At 42.3% G+C, this 19,744-nt stretch overlaps 1 protein-coding gene across 1 annotated transcript in view; it reads left to right on the forward strand.

Moving 5' to 3' along the window:
* The window catches only part of ephb2a (eph receptor B2a), a 28,477-nt gene extending 13,864 nt beyond the window's left edge, over nucleotides 1-14,613 (forward strand). Inside the window, exons 2-16 of the mRNA XM_041062230.1 lie at nucleotides 415-479; nucleotides 1,895-2,579; nucleotides 6,352-6,507; nucleotides 7,978-8,313; nucleotides 8,447-8,571; nucleotides 8,731-8,893; nucleotides 9,457-9,565; nucleotides 10,208-10,275; nucleotides 10,472-10,594; nucleotides 10,992-11,239; nucleotides 11,858-12,073; nucleotides 12,690-12,839; nucleotides 13,020-13,213; nucleotides 13,319-13,474; nucleotides 14,505-14,613. Of these exons, the coding sequence (XP_040918164.1) occupies nucleotides 415-479; nucleotides 1,895-2,579; nucleotides 6,352-6,507; nucleotides 7,978-8,313; nucleotides 8,447-8,571; nucleotides 8,731-8,893; nucleotides 9,457-9,565; nucleotides 10,208-10,275; nucleotides 10,472-10,594; nucleotides 10,992-11,239; nucleotides 11,858-12,073; nucleotides 12,690-12,839; nucleotides 13,020-13,213; nucleotides 13,319-13,474; nucleotides 14,505-14,613 (2,903 nt within the window). The remainder of the gene's footprint in view (nucleotides 1-414; nucleotides 480-1,894; nucleotides 2,580-6,351; nucleotides 6,508-7,977; nucleotides 8,314-8,446; nucleotides 8,572-8,730; nucleotides 8,894-9,456; nucleotides 9,566-10,207; nucleotides 10,276-10,471; nucleotides 10,595-10,991; nucleotides 11,240-11,857; nucleotides 12,074-12,689; nucleotides 12,840-13,019; nucleotides 13,214-13,318; nucleotides 13,475-14,504) is intronic.
* The last annotated feature ends 5,131 nt before the right edge of the window (nucleotides 14,614-19,744 follow it).

Consider the following 19,744-nt stretch of genomic DNA (forward strand, 5'->3'; position numbering starts at 1 on the left):
GGAGGCCTGCTGTACTCTGCTACAGTGCTGTTTCATGAAAAATATTGTTCCATGGAAAAAAGTAGAAACTTTTAGCTGTAAGTAAATTTAAAATGTGATTTTATAGTATAGCTTTATCTTAAAAAGAAGAAAATGGTCAAGACTCATATGGGCTCTTTCTAGTGCTCCTCTGAGAGCCTGATTCATACAGAGTGACACCGTTCTCAACTGGTGTTGGTGATGTAAAATGTGGTATTCATTTCCACGAATTCCATTAATTTGCCATTCTGTATTTAACTTTCATTTCTATGCATTTAATTGTGTGGTTTGCTTAAAAGGAAATTCAGTCTTTCTTCATGGAAGGGATATATCCCAAAAACGATAACAAAACAAAACTGTTTTTAACTCTGATTTTTTCATTTTTGTCTTCTGCAGAAGTTCTAATGGATTCAACAACAGCAACAGCAGAACTGGGCTGGACCATCTACCCATCACAAGGGGTGAGTGGCACAAACCAAGACACAGGGAACAGTGTGGAGAACATGTAGCCAGTATACAGATGTTCTGTTACAGTGTGACAACAGCTGTGGCGACTTCACGAAATATGAACGTCTTTTGATTGACAGCTGGACAGCTGGCTTAAATGAAACTTAGATGATTAATCACTTATCAAAATTGTTGCCAACAGCTCTGAAACCCTGGTTGGTTTCTAGGTGTCTGGGGAAATAATGAAACTGTCAGACATAAAGGGCTTAATCAGGGCCCGACAACAAATTTTTGCCCTGGGGCCCCATAGGTATTAAATGTGGCCTTTCAGAGCACCCAGAAGAAACCCACGCAGATATGGTAAAACATGCAAAATATGAAGATACATGTTTTTCAGTTGCATATTTTATGGTATTAATTTACAGCAATGATTGCCAACTGGTATAATAATAATAGCAATAATAACAACAATGATACATTTTAAATCTAAACTATATAGAATACTACATATAGGCACTACAAAGGGTCATTAACACCGCCCAGAAAATCATTCGCCATCCCCTTCCCTCCCTGAAGGACCTCTACAACACCCGCTGTCTCAAGAGGGCACGCAGCATCTTGAGGGACTGCATACACCCAGGACACCGGGTGTTTAAGCTGCTGCCCTCTGGCAAGAGATTCGGGGCACTGAGAGTACGAACAGACTAAGGGACAGCTTTTACAACAGGGCAATAGCCCTAATCAATGCTAACAAATAGCCACACTTAATCTGGTTAGCCACCGACAGCAAGTCATGTGCAATAAACAATGTCTTTGTCTTTGTATATATTTTACATACTGTATATTTCTATCCTGGATATATTTATTTTATTTTATTATTTTATTCTACTTTTTCTATTTTACTTTTTTATTCGGCACTGTGATTGTATGTCTTCTTTTGCACTGATGTGGGACAGTAACTCAATTTCGTTGTACTTTTGTACAAAGTATGATTGTGCAATGTCAATAAAGATTTATCTTATCTTATCTTATACTTATAATATATGTAGTCAGCGGCTCAAACTGCCAGAATCAGGCTCACTAGGTCAGAAAAAAAGACTTCATTTTCAGTTCAGTGAGTGGGACCACGCATTCAGAAGCCTAGTCAAGCACTGAACAATTTAATGAATGAATCTCTGGAACAAATCTTTTTAATGATCTGATTCCAGAGATTCTGGAAACTGAAAAGAACAGCTTTGAACACTGTTACTTGCGGGATGTTTGTCGTGTGCCTACATATTTAGTTGTTTATGTTGGAGGACCAGTTTCCCTTAAGAATAACTGTTACTATCAAGGTAAAGTGTTTTGTTTTGTTTTGTTTTACTTGTATTTGTTGTGCGTCACTGTAGTTTTGTCATCAGTAGTTTTTTTTTTCTTGTCTTTCTTTCAGTGGGAAGAAGTTAGTGGCTATGATGAAAACATGAATACCATCCGAACATACCAGGTGTGCAATGTCTTTGATAGCAGCCAGAACAACTGGATACGCACCAAATACATCCGCCGCCGTGGTGCTCAGCGCATCCATGTCCAGATGAAGTTTTCAGTGCGTGACTGCAGTTCTATACCCAATGTCCCTGGCTCCTGCAAGGAGACCTTCAACTTGTACTACTATGAGTCGGACTCAGACACGGCTACTAAATCGTCCCCAACCTGGATGGAGAACCCCTGGGTGAAAGTGGACACTATAGCAGCTGATGAAAGCTTCTCCCAGGTTGATCTTGGTGGTCGCATCATGAAGATCAACAGTGAAGTCCGAAGTTTTGGACCTGTTTCGCGCAATGGCTTCTACCTCGCTTTCCAGGATTATGGCGCCTGCATGTCACTCATTGCTGTTCGAGTCTTCTACAGGAAATGTCCCAGAGTGATCCAAAATGGCGCTGTCTTTCCTGAGACTCTGTCTGGAGCAGAGAGCACCTCACTGGTAGCAGCCAGAGGGGTGTGTGTTCCCAATGGGGAGGAGGTGGATGTACCCATCAAGCTGTACTGTAATGGGGATGGGGAGTGGATGGTACCCATCGGGCGCTGCATGTGCAAAGCCGGGTATGAGGCGGTGGACAATGGTACAGTCTGCAGAGGTAGGAGCCTGTCAGTTCTTGATTCCTTGTCCCAGCAGATTTGCACCTTCTTAGTCGTGCTGCTTACCTTCTTGAGTCAGAGGTGGTTTTAGCCTCACTAGCAGTATGGCTCAAGGAATGAAAATACTAGTAGGTTTGTTGGAGCACCACTTTGGTCCAGGACTGAAATATCTCATTATCAAATATTGGATGCACTGCATAAGTCTGTACAAATATTTGTGGTTCCCACCTCGTGATACTAAAGACTGACTTTTAACCTAATAGGGACATTAGCGGGACAAAGGATTACCTATGCAGTGAAATATCTTGACCTCTGCCAGAACCAAGTCAATCATGAAAATCAAAAAATCAGGGGATCAAAGTCAATTCATTGTCTGGGTTGAGATATTTCCGCCTGGATTGCCTGGCAGAGTGATGACCACAGATGCACGCACTGCACTGATAGTACAACAAGGCTTTCTGTTTTAATGATGAAGTAATTATCCCTTGTAATGATAACTGCCAGGAAACTCTACATAAAATCTGGCTATGTATGTATGAGAACAACCCTCTGTATTTGGCAGCCAGAGGTCGAGACATCGAGCCTGTGATCACCTCTGCTGTTGGCTTATTGCCGGAACAACAGTGCCCCCAACCCCCAATTCCATGTTTGTACCTTTTATGCAGAACAATAAGGTGCAACATTCTCACCTTGAACAGGCTGTATGAAGGTGGCTAGTGAGAGATAGAGGAGTGATATTGATTCAGTCTCAGCCCTAGGTGCTAAATCTTCAGCTAACCACGTCTTCATATGATTATGTAAATGATGGCTGGAAATGTATTGCAGCTTAGAACAAAGGAAACTGCTATAGCTTGTCCATGTTTGTGTTTGAGGTTGCATTTGGCCACCAACTTAAATGTTGCAGTTAAGAACAAGATGCAGAATGTTAATCCAAAAGCTGTGGATTACGAAAAGGCGTTTTATTCTCACATATTAAAATAAACATACTATGCTTCTGTCTTTACTCTAGATGTGGCATAGTGCAAATGATTGTGGATTTGGCAGCAAATGAGTATACCTCTCCAAAAATGTTAGATTGTTCATTTAAAGGGAAGATACTCTGGTGTAAACAGTGTGCTTAAGCCTGGTTTGAGTAATTAGAGGTTGATTTAAGTGTGTATTGATGAGATTATAGCAGCTGATATCTCATAATAGTTGATAATGATAAGGGTGGATAGAGTCCATTCAAAATAGTTGTCAGCACTGTGGGTATTTTCCAAGATGTTCAGTGATTCCTTCTAGACATGATCCTGTGCCTGCCAGCTGTGCACAGTTTGCCTGGTATTAAAGTCTTCCATCCAATCTGTATCATTAATCCTGATCAGGTCCTTCACTGCTTCTCGGCTGAAGGAGGACTTTACTTGGGACATGAGACTCTTTGTGCAAAGAAACCTGTTTAACACACAGTAGAGGACAATGCTGCACTTTATTGTCTGCAGATGAAGATCAAAGGATTTTCTAAACATTCTCCAGCTTGAAGGGCTGAATTATCCCTGCAGTGGTTTGTGGGATTAAGCTTTGCAGCTGAGTGAGATGTGCCCAGTGGTCACTTTCTCAGACGTGCGTTCTGTTTTGTGTAACCATCACGTCTGGTATAGATTTCTTTTGTAGATAAGTTATAGCTTCATTTTCTTTGTGCTTAAAGTCATAAAAGCAAAAGTGTGCAGCTTCCTGAAGTCTCGTCAGGTTTGGTATCATCACACGTGTGAACATCTGAGACAGAAACAATACGTCCTTTATGTTCCTTGCTGAAGAAATGCAGCTCGCACAGACAAACAGTAGCTTGTTGGTCCTTCTTGTTAGGTTCTACAGTTTTAACAGATTTGTAAGTGTAATCCAGTGCCTACATTTTCCAGGAGCACCTGTCAGTTCCCATCAAAGTAGAATAAATTGTTTAAGCAACCAAACCAAACACGAAACTACAGCTACTACACGTAACAATGACTGATAGTCTTTTCTCATAATCACAAGACGAGGATCTGATAATTACTCACTAATTCTTTTCTCATAATTATGAAATCTTTAGGGTACAGGATATAGACACTTCTGTTCCACAGCAGCTGTGCTTCATCTCAAGTGAAGATAAAATACCAGGACTAAAAATATACAGTTGATGGATAGTGGTATTTCTAATGAAAAAGACATTAGTTTGACTTCAAGGCATAATGTGTCACTTAATGTATGGTAATGTGCACTACAACTAATAGCACTACCATGAATATTCAGTTACTAGCTCAGGCTCTCTTGATGCATATGTACAAGTTTAAGCCAAGCACACTGTCAGATGGCTTCTTGGTGTGTTCACTGCTGGGACCCTCGATCTGCACTGCTCCTCACACCCTTCAGGGATGTGTTTAATAGGAGGCATAGTGGACTTGCTGTTGATTGGTGGCTGACCTTGTTGTTGCCAGAACCACCCGTCTGATTGGTGCAAAGACAGCATTTCAGACCACGATTGGTTGGTATTAAGGCCCAATAGACAAGAAAAACATTCCCCACACCATCACCACCAGCCTGGACTGTTGACACAAGGCAGGTTAGGTCCATGAACTCGTGCTGTTGATGCCAAATTCTGACCCTATCATCTGCAGCCTCAGCAGAAATCCAGATCCATCAGACCAGGCTATGTTTTTCCAGTCTTCAACTGTCCAGTTTTGGTGAACCTGTGTCCACTGCTGCCTCAGATCTCTGGTCTTGGCCGACAGGACTGGAACCTGATGTGGTACCTGCTGTTGTAGCAGAAGGATGCGCCTCAAGCTAGAGGCAGATGGGCAGAGTGGTGATCTGGTGGGCAGAGAATCCTGTAATGACCATCTCTCCTCCCTGATTGGCTGCTAATGTCATGTCTTCATCTTTACTTAGTTCCTTGTGTTGTGTAGAAACAGTAGGACCAGGAGACATTTATACAGTAACCAGTGAGTTATATTATACACACTTTTTCATCCGAATTCAGTAAAGGCTGAATATGGTTTCTATGGTCTCTTTCAAAAGTATTATGTAAATATACATGAAATACACACAACCTGATAAATTATAGTTTAGATTTTTTTAACAACTGAAACTTTCTCTTTACGTCGATAAGGTGTGAGGCAGTTCCCCTGGAGCAGAGGCACATTCTGACACATTAAAGATGAATGAATGTGAAATGAAGAAAGGCATAAATAATAAAAGAGAACATTATAAACCTGGTGTGCCATAACTTCACTTAAGCTTCGACTTAAACTTTAGCTAGGCCTTAGTGTCAAATGACAGCATGACATACATAATACATTCACTCAGAAAAGAAAGATAGTAACTTTCTTGCTTTCTCCTCTTCTTTATTTCTTGTCTTGTATAATCCATAACAATCTGCTCTGCTCCACGGTCTGACATGTTTTCTGACCCTGTGGACAGCAGGAATGACAGCATCTGAAGGAGTCCTAGCACATGTCTCTTCAATGAACTGACCTTTATGAGATACAGACATCCAGGCTATCATGGCTAGACATATGCTCTGTGATGGAAAATGTAGAGAAGAAAGAGGTCAGACACAATATTTTAGAATCTGACTAATAGTCATACTGATGCTTCTCACACTGAAGCAGCCGGTAGCCGATATGACATGCTGTTCTAAAGGCACGGTGGATTGATTTGATAAGACCCTTTTTTTCTGGTTTTAGCAAGCTTACTCTTCTCTGTCTCTTTCTCCTGTCTTCCCTGTACCTCCTCCACCTTCATGTATCTCCCTTACAGCTTGTGCATCGGGCTTCTTTAAGGCTGCCCAGGGGGACCACAGATGTCTGCAGTGCCCCATTAACAGTCGAACGACAAGCGAGGGAGCAACTAATTGTGTCTGTCGCAATAGCTACTACCGCACTGACTCCGACCCTCCACAGATGCCATGTACCAGTACGTATAAACCACCTGCCTTGACAGCACTTATATGGAGAGCAGTGTACCAGCTGCAAACAGCAGCTCATACCATATGATGTCAACACCTGCCCATCTTTGATGTGCACAAACAATACATTTGTGTCAACATAGTTTGCTTATTCTTGAGACAACAGTCAACATGGAGTTTATGCTTCTGTGATGACTGAGGCTGAATAAAGGGTAAACTAGACAGGACAAGTAAAAATCGAGATAATTATCCATCTGTCACCATGGCAGCAGGCCAAACAAGGTCTCCCAGACGTCCTTCTCCCTAGCCATGTCCTCCAGCTCTTCTTCCAGTGTTCTGAAGTGCCGAAAGGTGTGGTATGAGTTACCTTCGGGTTTTCACTGAGTTGGATTTGCCCAGAGATCCTCCAGAAAGAGATGTGGAAATCAGATACCCAAACCAACCTCAGCTGACTCTATTCAAGGAGCAGCTGTTCCTCTCCAAGCTCCTTATACATGTCTAAGCTCCTCATGCTATCTCTAAGACTCACCCTGCAAAGCAAACTCATTTCAGCCTCAGATTTAGCTTGTATCTGTGATCTCATTCTTTTGGTCACTACCCAAAGGCTATGACCATTGGTGAGGTCAGGCAGGTCCTGGTGCTGGTCATCTTACCCTCACACATGAACCTCAAGATATGTGAACTCTTGACTCACTCTTGACCTGAAGGGGCAATCCACTGTTGATTGGCTGAGATCTGTGTTGTAGACGTGGAGGCCCCTTCACACTGGGCTGCAGACTGCCCCCAGGCACAGTGGAGCCAGTAGAACCAATCTGCAAAAAGAGACCCTCCACATCATGAAAGTCATAAACAGAAGAAGTGTGAGACACAACACCGGCAGAGTCCAATACCAACTGAGAATGCACTTGACTTTATGACAGCTCCTGTATCCTTGCAAGGACAAATGACTGGTCCAGTGCTCCATGGTCCACATTGTTCTTCCTGAATCTGAGGTTCAAGAGTGAATGGGAGGATTTCATCATCATGTATTTATTTTGTGATCCCAATGAGATCCAAATATAAAAAATTTTGTGATCTGGATTTAAGAAATACAGATATATATTGACCTGGATATCCTCCCTGGTCTTCTGTGCTAAACAGACAACTTCTGTTAGAGCACCAACTATAGAAACTTGAACACTGATGGGAAAAAGGTCAAAGGGTCAAAGTTCTGCTTGAAAACACCTCAGCAACAAGAAGCCAAGTACCTTATGTTGTCTTATAGTTACACAGTAAAGTAGACTGGACCCAAATGCGAGTGGTGAGTTGACCAGAGTGGTGAGTGGTCCAGATTAAGCATTGGTGACTCTCTTGAAGCAGACAAGCCCCTGAGTGTGGTGGACAGACAGGAGACTTGCTGCAATCCTTCCTCATAATCCCAGAAGTGCTATTTGAAGGACGTTACTAGCATACTTTTGGTTTTTCACCTTCTCTTCCAGCTGTTCCATCTGCTCCACAAAATGTCATCTCCATAGTGAATGAGACCTCTCTGAGGTTGGAGTGGAGCCCACCACAGGACAGCGGTGGCCGAGAAGATATCGTCTACAACATCATATGTAAGAGCTGTGGCAGTGGGCGGGGTGGCTGCACCCGCTGTGGAGATAACGTGCAGTTTGTCCCGCGTCAGCTGGGACTGACTAACACCCGTGTCCACATCAGCGACCTCCTTGCTCACACCCAGTACACCTTTGAAATCCAAGCTGTAAACGGAGTGTCTGACCAGAGCCCGTATTCACCACAGTACACATCTGTCAACATCACCACCAACCAGGCTGGTAAGCCTAGCTTCACTTTAATGACTCTTTAATGATTTGATGAGTGATGATCATGTTTAGGTCGTAGCTTCAGTGGCCTGTCAAGTATTTTCCCAACCACCTCTGACTTTGTTTCCCCATATTTTGTTCTCAGCACCATCTGCAGTGTCCATCATCCACCAGGTCAGCAGAACCCCCAACAGCATTACACTGTCCTGGTCCCAGCCTGATCAGCCCAATGGAGTTATTCTGGACTATGAACTGCAGTACTATGAGAAGGTACAGAGCTGTCTCTAAATTGTCCATAGGTGTGACTGTGAGTGAGAATGGTTGTTTGTCTCTATATGTCAGCCCGGAGACCTGTTCAGGATGTACCCTGCCTCAGACAGCATTTGTCTGATTATTTTCTGATTAAGGTTTTTGATACATGTGTTTCAGAACCAGGCTGAGTGGAACTCATCTCTAACGAGAAGTCAGACTAACACTGCAGTCATACGAAGCTTGAAGCCTGGAACTATCTACGTCTTTCAAGTTCGGGCTCGGACTGTCGCTGGATTTGGACGCTTTAGTGGCAAAATGTATTTCCAAACCATGACTGAAGGTAGGATTGACAGTCAGATGCACTAACTAACTGCATGTACACATATGTTTGCCCCAGGGGCGTTCTAATAGGGTTGCGAAGTGGAAGGACCTATTTTGGGCGCCCCTGGTGTCATAGACAGTGTTGCGTGATTCACAGTTGGAGCTCTTGTACAGCTCGGATCAGCATGAAGTGGTTAAATCATTCGATTCAATTTTATTTATATAGCTCCTTTCACAATCAAAATTGTCTCAAAGCGCTTTACAGAGACCCAGAGCCTGACCCCAGAGCAAGCACTTAAGGCGACAGTGGCAAGAAAAAACTCCCTTGTAACAGGAAGAAACCTTGAGCAGAACCTGAGAATTGCAACTCCCAAAGTGCTTTTCAGTAAGAAACATCCAATCACAGCGTTTCTAGTTCCTTCAGGAACTTTGAGAGAAAAAAAACTGAAATAAAAGTACAGAAAGGGGAAAAACATTTAGGGAAACTTCCACTTCACAACTTAATATGTAATCCAGCCATGGATCGAATCCATGTTTGAAAATTCATCACATCTTCTTGGTTTTCTGTCCTTTGACCTGTAGAGGAATATAACTCCAGTATCCAGGAGAAGCTTCCGCTCATCATTGGTTCAGCTGCTGCAGGGGTAGTCTTCATCATTGCCATCACTGTCTTCATAATTGTCTGTCGCAGGTGAGCCAGTAATGCTGCAGGTCATGAAACTATATCAAAGAAGTGTCTCTTAATGATGTCTTATTTCCACTGTTAACCGTTAGACGACTCTTATCCACAGTAAACTAAACCACACACTAAGTATTCTATAAAAACAAAACAAAGCGCTAAAAGAGCCTTAAAAGGTCTATAGAGCTCAAGACATGTTGGCAAGTCTCTGTTGGTTTAACACTGTCACATTACATGTCGTCAGTGAGTTAGTTAGTGATAAAATCGAAACCCAGATGAGTACTGTAGTTTGCTAAGTGACAAAACATCTGGCAATACATTTAACATGTTTTGGTCGTAAGAAAATCCATCATCAGACACTGTAGGATTAAGGTGCCAGTGGTCTTCAGTGGTGTTTCCTTTAGGTCATCATCCATTCCTCATGAGAAACATGGAACTGTGGCCACTCCTTCAAACAGAGCTGGGTCACATCAGAATCTGTTGATGTGCATGTCATATAAAGCCATGGAAAGAGTCCCAGTACAGGGCCCACTTACTAGCTTTTTTCCAGAGCTTTATCTATATCATATGGTCTTCATCAGGGCAGTTGCTCATTTCATGGATCTGTTGAAACTCAAACCTCTTGTGTTTGCCCCCCCCCACCCCGACCCCAAGCAGGAGGAGTTCAGACAGACCAGAATCAGAGTACACAGACAAACTCCAACATTACACCAGTGGTCACAGTGAGTACTTCTTACTCTTCACAGTATGTTGTCATCAGATAGACTGACAGCCATTTAACACTCATGTTTCAGGGGTCATGAGTTTTGTTTTGGCAGAGTGTGGAAATAAAATGCAGGATCTATTTGCCGTTTAGGTTTTGATGTGTCAGTTTTTTTGTGTGTGTATAGCTGGTGCTGTCTTTTCTCTCTGTTGAAGTGTCACCGGGGATGAAGATCTACATTGACCCTTTCACGTATGAAGACCCCAACGAAGCGGTCAGAGAGTTTGCCAAGGAAATCGACATTTCCTGTGTCAAGATTGAACAAGTGATTGGTGCAGGTAAAGGAAAACAGTGCATGAAAAAGGAAATTATGTCATGTATCAGAGAAGGCAGGTTGAGGAGACAGGGTCTCACAAGGGGACTTTTTACAGGACTTTTTGGAACTCTTTAGCAGAGTGTACCTCTGAGGGTATACAACATTTAGGGCCTGCCTTGTCAAATTCATGCAGTATCTCAAATAACTGTCTGACGAGAAAACTGTGTGTATCATTCTGGTCTGGATTATGTCAGAAAACTCTGATGGTGGTACTGGTTTGGTTTCTTTGAATTTCATTATGGCTTTTAAAGATTAAAGCACTAGCTACAGCGTTAAGATTAATGCATACACTTTGTTTGGTGTGTTTATTTTTTGAAATGCCACTCACGTCCCACTGACAGCTCCTGTCTTCCTGTCAGGTGAGTTTGGCGAGGTGTGCAGTGGAAACCTCCGTCAGCCTGGGAAGAGAGAGATCCTCGTGGCCATTAAGACGCTGAAGGCGGGCTACACTGAATGCCAGAGGAGGGACTTCCTGAGCGAGGCATCAATTATGGGCCAATTTGACCATCCCAACATCATCCATCTGGAGGGTGTAGTGACCAAGAGCAGCCCTGTGATGATCATTACTGAGTTTATGGAGAACGGATCCCTCGACTCCTTCCTCAGGGTAAAGGAGCCACATCGACTGATGGCAAAGTTGCCTCCCAGCCACTGATTGTGATCTGCTCATACATTGCATTGCACATGCTGCAATAAACATTCATTCCAAAGCAGCGCACACGCTAGGGAGTGAGGTTTGAATAGGTGTAAAGCCCTGCTAATGGCCCTGCCCTTATTACACCACACGCAGTTCACTGGAGATCAGGGGTCTGGGGTCACGCTCTGACCGCTGCGTATTGGAATATCAATAAGTGCTACATTAAAAAATCAATTATTATTAATTCATTCAGTGGGCTTCAGCTCTTTCATATCGTAGCAGTCTTGTTGTTTGGGATTCAGGGGAGGGGCGGGTCAGGCAGTCTGTAGCCATCACGTGACACCATCACGTGTCATGCTTGTGGGGCCTTGATTCATTGTTATTTTCTGTAATGAAGACAATGACTATTCATTTCCAACTGTTTTTAAATAACTGCAGAAACAAGCAATGATGCAGACCTCAGACTAGACAGGAGCTGTGGTTGATGTGGTTGATTTGTGGCAGATTTATCGGAATTTGTTCATTTGTTTGTATTATTCATCACAAGGTAATTAAAAAACACTGATTTGATGTTTGTCTTTCTTAAAGCAAAATGACGGGCAGTTCACAGTGATCCAGCTGGTGGGAATGCTGCGAGGCATAGCAGCTGGAATGAAGTACCTGTGTGACATGAACTACGTCCATCGAGACCTGGCAGCAAGGAACATCCTGGTCAACAGCAACCTGGTGTGCAAAGTGTCAGACTTTGGCCTGTCACGCTTCCTTGAGGATGATACGTCAGACCCCACGTACACCAGCGCTCTGGTGAGTCTTCGTCACACACTCGGCATACTCACGAAGAGTCTTTTCTTATTATTAGTCAGACAAGGAAAAGGAACCTGATTAGAAATTATAAGAATTAATTATAGAATTAACCAGTAAATGAAAATACATCAAATTACAATGTAGATTACATTAGGTAATGGCTCTAAAACTGTTGGGCCAGTCCCCCTGGGGGTACATAGAGCCACTGTGGTGGGGTATGGATGACCACAGGGAAAATATGGAGTGGAACTAAGCTGAATGCAAATAATTTTTAGGGCTGTGTGAACTTTTTCTGGCTTCTGAAGGGGGGCATGCCAGAAAAAAATGTGAGAACCCCACATCCTTTTTTGCGCAGAAGCTTAAACTGAGTTACGTTTTATTGTGAATGCAGCGGTCATGTGAGACAGCATCATTCCTGCAAATACCCCCAAAATGACATGTTTACATTCATTACATTCAGTTTTTCTGTGGCATATCTCCACTGACAGGGGGCACAGTGCTCGTATGGGCTATATCAGAGGGGAGGGGCAAACAATCTCTGTGCTCATTTAGGGTGGAGGACTTCTTTCTGTCCGCTGTCCCACTGTTGAATTCCACACTTGTTTCTTAATTCCAGGGAGGAAAGATTCCCATCCGGTGGACTGCTCCAGAGGCCATTCAGTACAGGAAGTTCACCTCCTCCAGTGATTGCTGGAGTTATGGCATTGTCATGTGGGAGGTGATGTCATATGGAGAGAGGCCCTACTGGGACATGAGCAATCAAGATGTGAGTAAAGCCCTGCAGAACAGACAGTATTTATGTTTTAGAACAAATCACAGAAACTTTGGTTTTGTTTCATTTCATTTGTGGTTCTGCTTACGTGTAGTTCTGTACTGAAACAGGTTCTTGCATGTTCCAGACATGTTCTCAGATACTCAGCGTCAGTTTTCATATAAATTCTTGTAGGTTATCAATGCCATAGAGCAGGACTATCGGTTGCCACCCCCTATGGACTGTCCTAGTGCGCTGCACCAGCTGATGCTGGACTGCTGGCAGAAAGACCGGAACAACCGGCCCAAATTCAGCCAGATTGTCAGCACCTTGGACAAGATGATCCGTAACCCCAGCAGCCTAAAGGCCATGACGCCGTTGTCGTCAAGGTATGGCAGAAAGTACCTCCATTACTTCACTCTGTGAATGGTCGTCACAAATCAAACTTCTCACAGGCTGTTACGTTCTTCTTTTGTCTTCTTTCTGTCCTCCAGTGTTCACTTACCTCTACTCGATCGCAGCACTCCAGACTTCTCCTCTTTCAGCACAGTGGACGAGTGGCTCGACGCCATTAAGATGGGCCAGTACAAGGAGAACTTTGCCAACGAAGGCTTCACCAGCTTTGATGTGGTGTCTCAGATGACCATGGAGTATGTTAGATATGTTTGAAATATCCACACTGTAAAGGTGTAAATCTGTTTCTAAGTGAAATGATTGAATATGTATGAAAGGTATAATCATGAGTATAATCAGAAGTGTGGCCTTCACGTTCCCACCAAGTCTGTGACTGCTGAGGGCCATTCAAATCCACAGCTGAGGGCTGTCCAAATCCACAATTCATCAAGCCCGAAAGGGGCTCAGTCAGACCCCATGCAGACTTCTGCAAAGGGTGCAAACTTTTCCAGACAGTGCTCAGGAAATCCACAGCAGTAAGTGTAAACAGTAATAATAATAGGTAACATTCATGTTTGAAGACATTTTCTTTTTTCATTTTTGTGTTTTAGTGATGTAGCTAGGATTAATATTGCACATACACAATATGAAAAGGCTCAAACTTCTGGATTTGCTATAATCTGCAAAACTACAGGCAAAGGTTGTGGTGTTTGGATCCTCAGCTGAAGGATGTGCTCTATGTCCATATAAGATTGTGTTTTTCTGCTCATGTAAAGGGAAAATTTGACTGCTCATTCTGAGCATATCAGTTGTAGACTTAATGAAAGAGACCTGCACATACTGTACATGATTTGTCAATATCAGTAGTATTAAGAACCATTCAGAGAAATCCTCTGAAATCAGTTACAGGGTCAGAAATTTCAAGTTAATCTCCATGGAAACACATGAGGTCTTTAAGTCCTGTCTCACAGCCGCTTTTCACCCTCTCATGGTCCAGCAGTCTCACAGACTTGATGTGATGATGAACACGTCACTGTGTATGTATTACAAAAGTCCGTGAGGGCTCAGTCCACAAGTTTGGTGGGAAGACATTTGGATTCAGCCGCAGGGTTAGAGTAGCCTGTAAGAAGCATGAGAGGCTGATCACTGCTGGCTTTGTAGCTGTAGTAATGTTATAGAACACACAGAATTTGCGATTAAGCATCCTGAAAACAGCAAGTCTTGAAGGATTTCAAGTTTCAGTTTTGCAGTATACTGAGGTGGAACTGACTGATTGTTTCTCTTCAGGGACATCCTCAGAGTGGGAGTGACACTAGCCGGCCACCAGAAAAAGATCCTCAACAGCATCCAGTCCATGAGGGCCCAGATGAACCAGATTACTTCAGTGGAAGTGTGATCTCACAGACCGGGAGCGCACAAGGCTCTCTTTACTGTAGGAAACCCAGCAGCCAGCAACCCTGCATTCTCCTGGAACCTCTGAGGAGGGCTGATGGCCTGCACATGGACAGTGGCTTCAACCCAACCTCAGCTTCACCGGCCACCCCCCCCCCCCCCCCCCACTCCCCACCCCGCCCCCAATCTGTCTCCAGAAGGTTCCATCAGTCTGCAGCACATCACATGCTTGTCAGTTTTTGTGTTGCTGTTTTATGTTCAGGTAACAGTCATGCTTGGGGGGGTTGATGTTGTAGTTTACACAGCCATCCAGACCCGGTCTTCAAACTGCTTAGTCCCTGTTTGTTTAATAGGACACCTTATAATTTGAATTTACTCTTAAAATGGTAACACGTCACACTTGGCTTCACTACCACCAAATTGAAATAGTAAGAATTCAGTTTTGAAATTGGCCTTGCACTTTAAATTGGTCGAAGATTTGCTGTTGCAGATGAATGAAAGTGAAACACAGCACAGAAGAATTCCACTACTGATAAATGCAAGCTACGTTATTAGTTGGTAGTACCAGTTGTTTTATAGTGGAGCACATTCAGTTACCAATGCCATGTTTAGGTGCTGACTGACAGTAGGCTCTTACTGCTACCTCTGTCACACAGTGATATTGGTCTTCTAGATTTTGACTGGGAGGCAACAGGCACAGTGTGCCCTGGTTGTTTTAGTTATTTAATAGCTAAAATAGTCAAATAGTTATGGATTAAATAACTTAAAATAACTTAACTTACCTACTATACCTTAACCTAACTTTCAATACAAACAAGTTTCAATTGTCATACCTTTATTTAAAGTTAGCCAATAATTAGTAGCATTTTCATCACAGATCCCGGTTTTGGTCCTACTAAATACAGTTTAACAGCAACAGACACTGAATGTGTTTGCATTCTGTAACTGCCTCCCTATTCACAAATGTTTCACAGGACATGATGCACCCATTTACTTATTTGAACTCAACAAGCAAACATAAACAACCCAGTGCTCCCTCAGAAGCTGACCAAAAGAGACGCTGCTAACATCACACCAACAGCATATCTTGGCACATTAAATGAGAAGAGCTCACTCTTTGACAGCACCCAGTTTGGGTTTTGAGGTTAATAGAAGGTTACAGTCTCTGCGCTCCACTCATAAGTTGTGTGTACTGTTCAAGATGCAGCAGGTTCCTTGGGTTTTCCTCATTCAGATTACTGGCTCCCACATTACAGAGATTTGCCCTTTAAATTGCTATAAAATGTCAACACGTCTGTCAGTACCTGTTTGACTGGTGAATCTAGTGACAAATCAAAGAACCAAGAACTGTACCTACTCTCAACCCACAGACCAAAGGGCCAGCTTAATTAATCCTTTGTGAGCTTGTCATCTGAACGTGCCATAAATTAGTATGACTGCTGATGTTCTAAAAAGCCAGCTGGTTCATATTTTTTTTTTTTTTTACTCATATTTCTTACCAAGAAAGTAACATTTAAACCTTTAAATACATGTCAGTCACCTGAAAAGGACCATATCTCACTGCTGATTGGACCTTATATACTGTCTGTTGTTCACTGTCATTTCACTGTCCCACTTACTGTGAGGCTGTGCAGAGTTAGCCTAAAGTCAGGGTCAGATTGTGGGTTAGGAAACAACATGTTTGCGATAAAGGCTCTCTCACCGTTGTGCGTGTGTTTCAGAGGTAAAGGCAACATGCTTCATGGTTTACAGGCATTTACAGGCAGAAGGTTTCCAGTTGTCCAAGAGAAATCGTTGCATTGAAAACACAGTCATCTTCTCATACATATCAATATACATTGATTTTATTTTGGCATACACTGCCCCCAAAAAAAGGCTAAAGGGTGTTTATCTCTAGTCTAGTTGCCACTCTACCACTAATGTACAATCTTTGAGTGATTCAGTATTTTTTTTTTTAGTTTATATACCACCTGATTTTAAGAAAGTGCCCCAAAGTTTCCTCCTAGTTCTATTGCTCCTGTGTTTTAAAGCATGACACAGGTTGTACAGAAATGCACCACAATCACCAAAGATGAAATATCTCAATTATCTGCATCTCATCTGATGCTCATGTTTGCGAGTTTGTCAGTTTATTCAAAGGAAAGATGAAACTGAAGGACAGATGCCTCTCTGTGGAATCACTCCATGGGCATTTATTTGTTACACTCAACAATAAAACATAACCTTTAGCATTTAGCCAAAACCCTGAGTTCTTCTTCTTAACTGGGACCACCACAACAACCGACAAGATATGCTCCAAGACCTACGCTGGTCTCAGTATTATTAAAGGTGTGTAACTCGTCATGATGAGAAAAAACATCTCTTATTTTTTGTAAAAATGTAATTTTATAATGATGATTATTTTCTCATGATTACATCGTACAGATCTTTCCTCTTTCACAGAATGAGATGTCACATGTTGTTGTGGTCCCCATTCATGAAGAAGGGACACACACAGTGTATGAAACATGCAGAAGGCAGTTGAAACATAACACTCTGAGTTTGATGCGCACAGCAGTGAGCTAAGACTAATTTGGGTTTTTTCGGGGGGGGGGTTCTGTTCAACAATTCACAACCATCACAGTTGGTTGTGACCACATTCATCTGCAGCGTAGCACTGTGCATATGTGTAGTTGCTAGCACAAGTGCAACATTAAGCCTGGATGCGGTTACTCTAAACAAAAGCAGGTAGTAGTGTAAACTTTCTCCACGACAGCCTCTGCATGTACACATTTTCATGGTTGGGTTATTAAACAGGTTATTAAACAGACATAAGAGGCACAGACTCTTCAGAACAAAGAGCCTCAGTATTCACTTTGAGGTAATCACAAGAACAACAACGTGTTCTATGAACTAAACAACAAAGAACATCATTCATCACTGGCTTTCAGAACGACCTCATTACAAGTCAGTTACAAAACCCTCAGCCACAGCGTTTTGAGGCTTGATTAGGTTTGGATAGCTAAACCTGCTTGACCAGTGCTAGGGAAAGATTTTGTTATGGTTTGGGTTAATAGTGCAATGCTTCAGATAATAGTGTAATCACCTACTTTGGCCCTTGGAAATTGGTTCATAATTCACACGGCTATTAAAGATGTAAACAGACAGTTTTTGTGCATTTGAGCAATCAACTAATGCTGTGAGTTTCATCCTCTCAGGTTTTCTGTGTGACACACAAACACACACACACACACACACACCCACACACACCCACACAGGTCCTTGCACTCAGTATTAACACCATGAAGTCTGGGCCCTTCCGTCCCTCTCTGCTCTGATTATCCGTCCACATGCGCACGTCCCTTTATGGTTTAAAATATTCCAGCTGAGGTGAGATGCTGAGTTTCAGAAACCACTTTTGGGTGGGGGTTCTAAAGGGAACATGATTTTTAAACTTCACACACACAGTAGACTCTCAGAACTCTACTCTGTTTTTTTGTTTGTTTGTTTTTTAAATGTGAATTTTGATAAAACTGTGCTTTTTATAAATGTTATGCGGTTTTAGGACAATAATTTATACTTCACGGTATGGAAAAGTGATCTGTCACCTTTGGGTCATGTGATATGTCTGATTCTTTTTTTTTTTTCGATATTGGGACATTTGGCGTATTAAACCTCTTCCTTCAACTGTACCAGCACAAAGCACAGGCTTGCCCGTTCACTGTTAATGTACTGACCTCAAAAACCTTTCAGCCTGGTCTTTGTTTGTAAATGGTCACGGTGTCAGCTCACGGAATCAAGATTTTTTTCGACGCCGCTACAAAAAGAAAACAAACTCTCACTTGAAATTCAGCGCAGAGCTGAACTTTTATTATTGTCTTTCTTTTTGTTTTACTCACACTGGCTGAACAAGCCGTCGGAGCAAAGCAGGAAACTGTGGGATCGCACCTTTACCTCCTTTCTTCCTGTTGTCACACACAGGTGCACAGTGAGGTCATAAGCTGGAGTTTGAGGAAATGCACTGAATCGCATTACTTGTACAATCTTTACTGGTGCATGCTTGTTTGAACATATGCCATATGATTCGGTGGACCGTACGAGACGAGCTCATCTCGAAGCACATCAGACGCCACACATACTGCTGCACACAGTGGGTGCGCTTTGTGCTCTGTGTCAAACTGTCACACAATTTGTTTAGCAATTTCTCATGACTGCAGTCTAAGAAGAAAAAAAAAGGTGCTTCCACATCTCTCATTTTGAAGCTCTTCCAACACATGATTTTTTTTTTCCACATCCTCCTTTTTACCTTTGATATTTAATAAATGTTGTTCAGTCAGATTTTCAATACCAGTCTGCACTGTTTTATCATACGTGTGTGTACGTATGTGTGGCATTATTGTAACAATTGTTCAGTATGTTTTACTGACTCACAAAGACACTGTACTGTACTGTACATATGCATGTGTGCACCTTTCAGTGTTCTCACACATTGAGGCCCATGCAGCACTTTCAGACTGTGCAATAGCTGTGTCTGTTAACACTGCATTATTTGATGTGAGACTCTTCAGAGAGAAACAGTGTGGCTCCGCTACTTTTTAAATGCGAGTCGATAATCATATTATCTCAGCGGGCCTCAGAGGCTAGTTGTTGCATGTGATCCTTATTTCAGCATGGATGAAGGTTTATGAATGGTTGGATGAAGGGTATTAAGTTTTTCACAAAAATGAATAACTTAATTATAAAGTTACAGATTTTGGATCAATCAAGAAAGTGTAGTGAATATTTGTTCTGTTGTTTTCTGTGGAAAGATTTCACACTGAACACCTGGATCATTCGGTGAAGAGCAAGTGAAGACCAGTTAAATCTGTTAGCTACTTAGAGATGATACTGAAAGACACACGTTCACTCACACCAGTGTTATATTCACTCCACTTGATATGATTTGGTTTAGTTTTTTTTTTTTTTTTTTTTTTTTTTTTTTTAGAGTCAAAATGTAGATTCACTGCTTTAATCACTGGCTGTCTCATCTCTGTATGTGGGGTCATTCACAAACATAAGATAGAAATTACCTCACCTGAATATGACCTCTCTATGTACAGTTTTTTTTTTTTTTGTAATCGTTTGTGTGTGTGCGTGGGTGTGGGTGTGTGTGTGTG

Source organism: Toxotes jaculatrix, chromosome 2 (genome assembly GCF_017976425.1).
Source record: "Toxotes jaculatrix isolate fToxJac2 chromosome 2, fToxJac2.pri, whole genome shotgun sequence".
Lineage (NCBI taxonomy): Eukaryota > Metazoa > Chordata > Actinopteri > Toxotidae > Toxotes > Toxotes jaculatrix.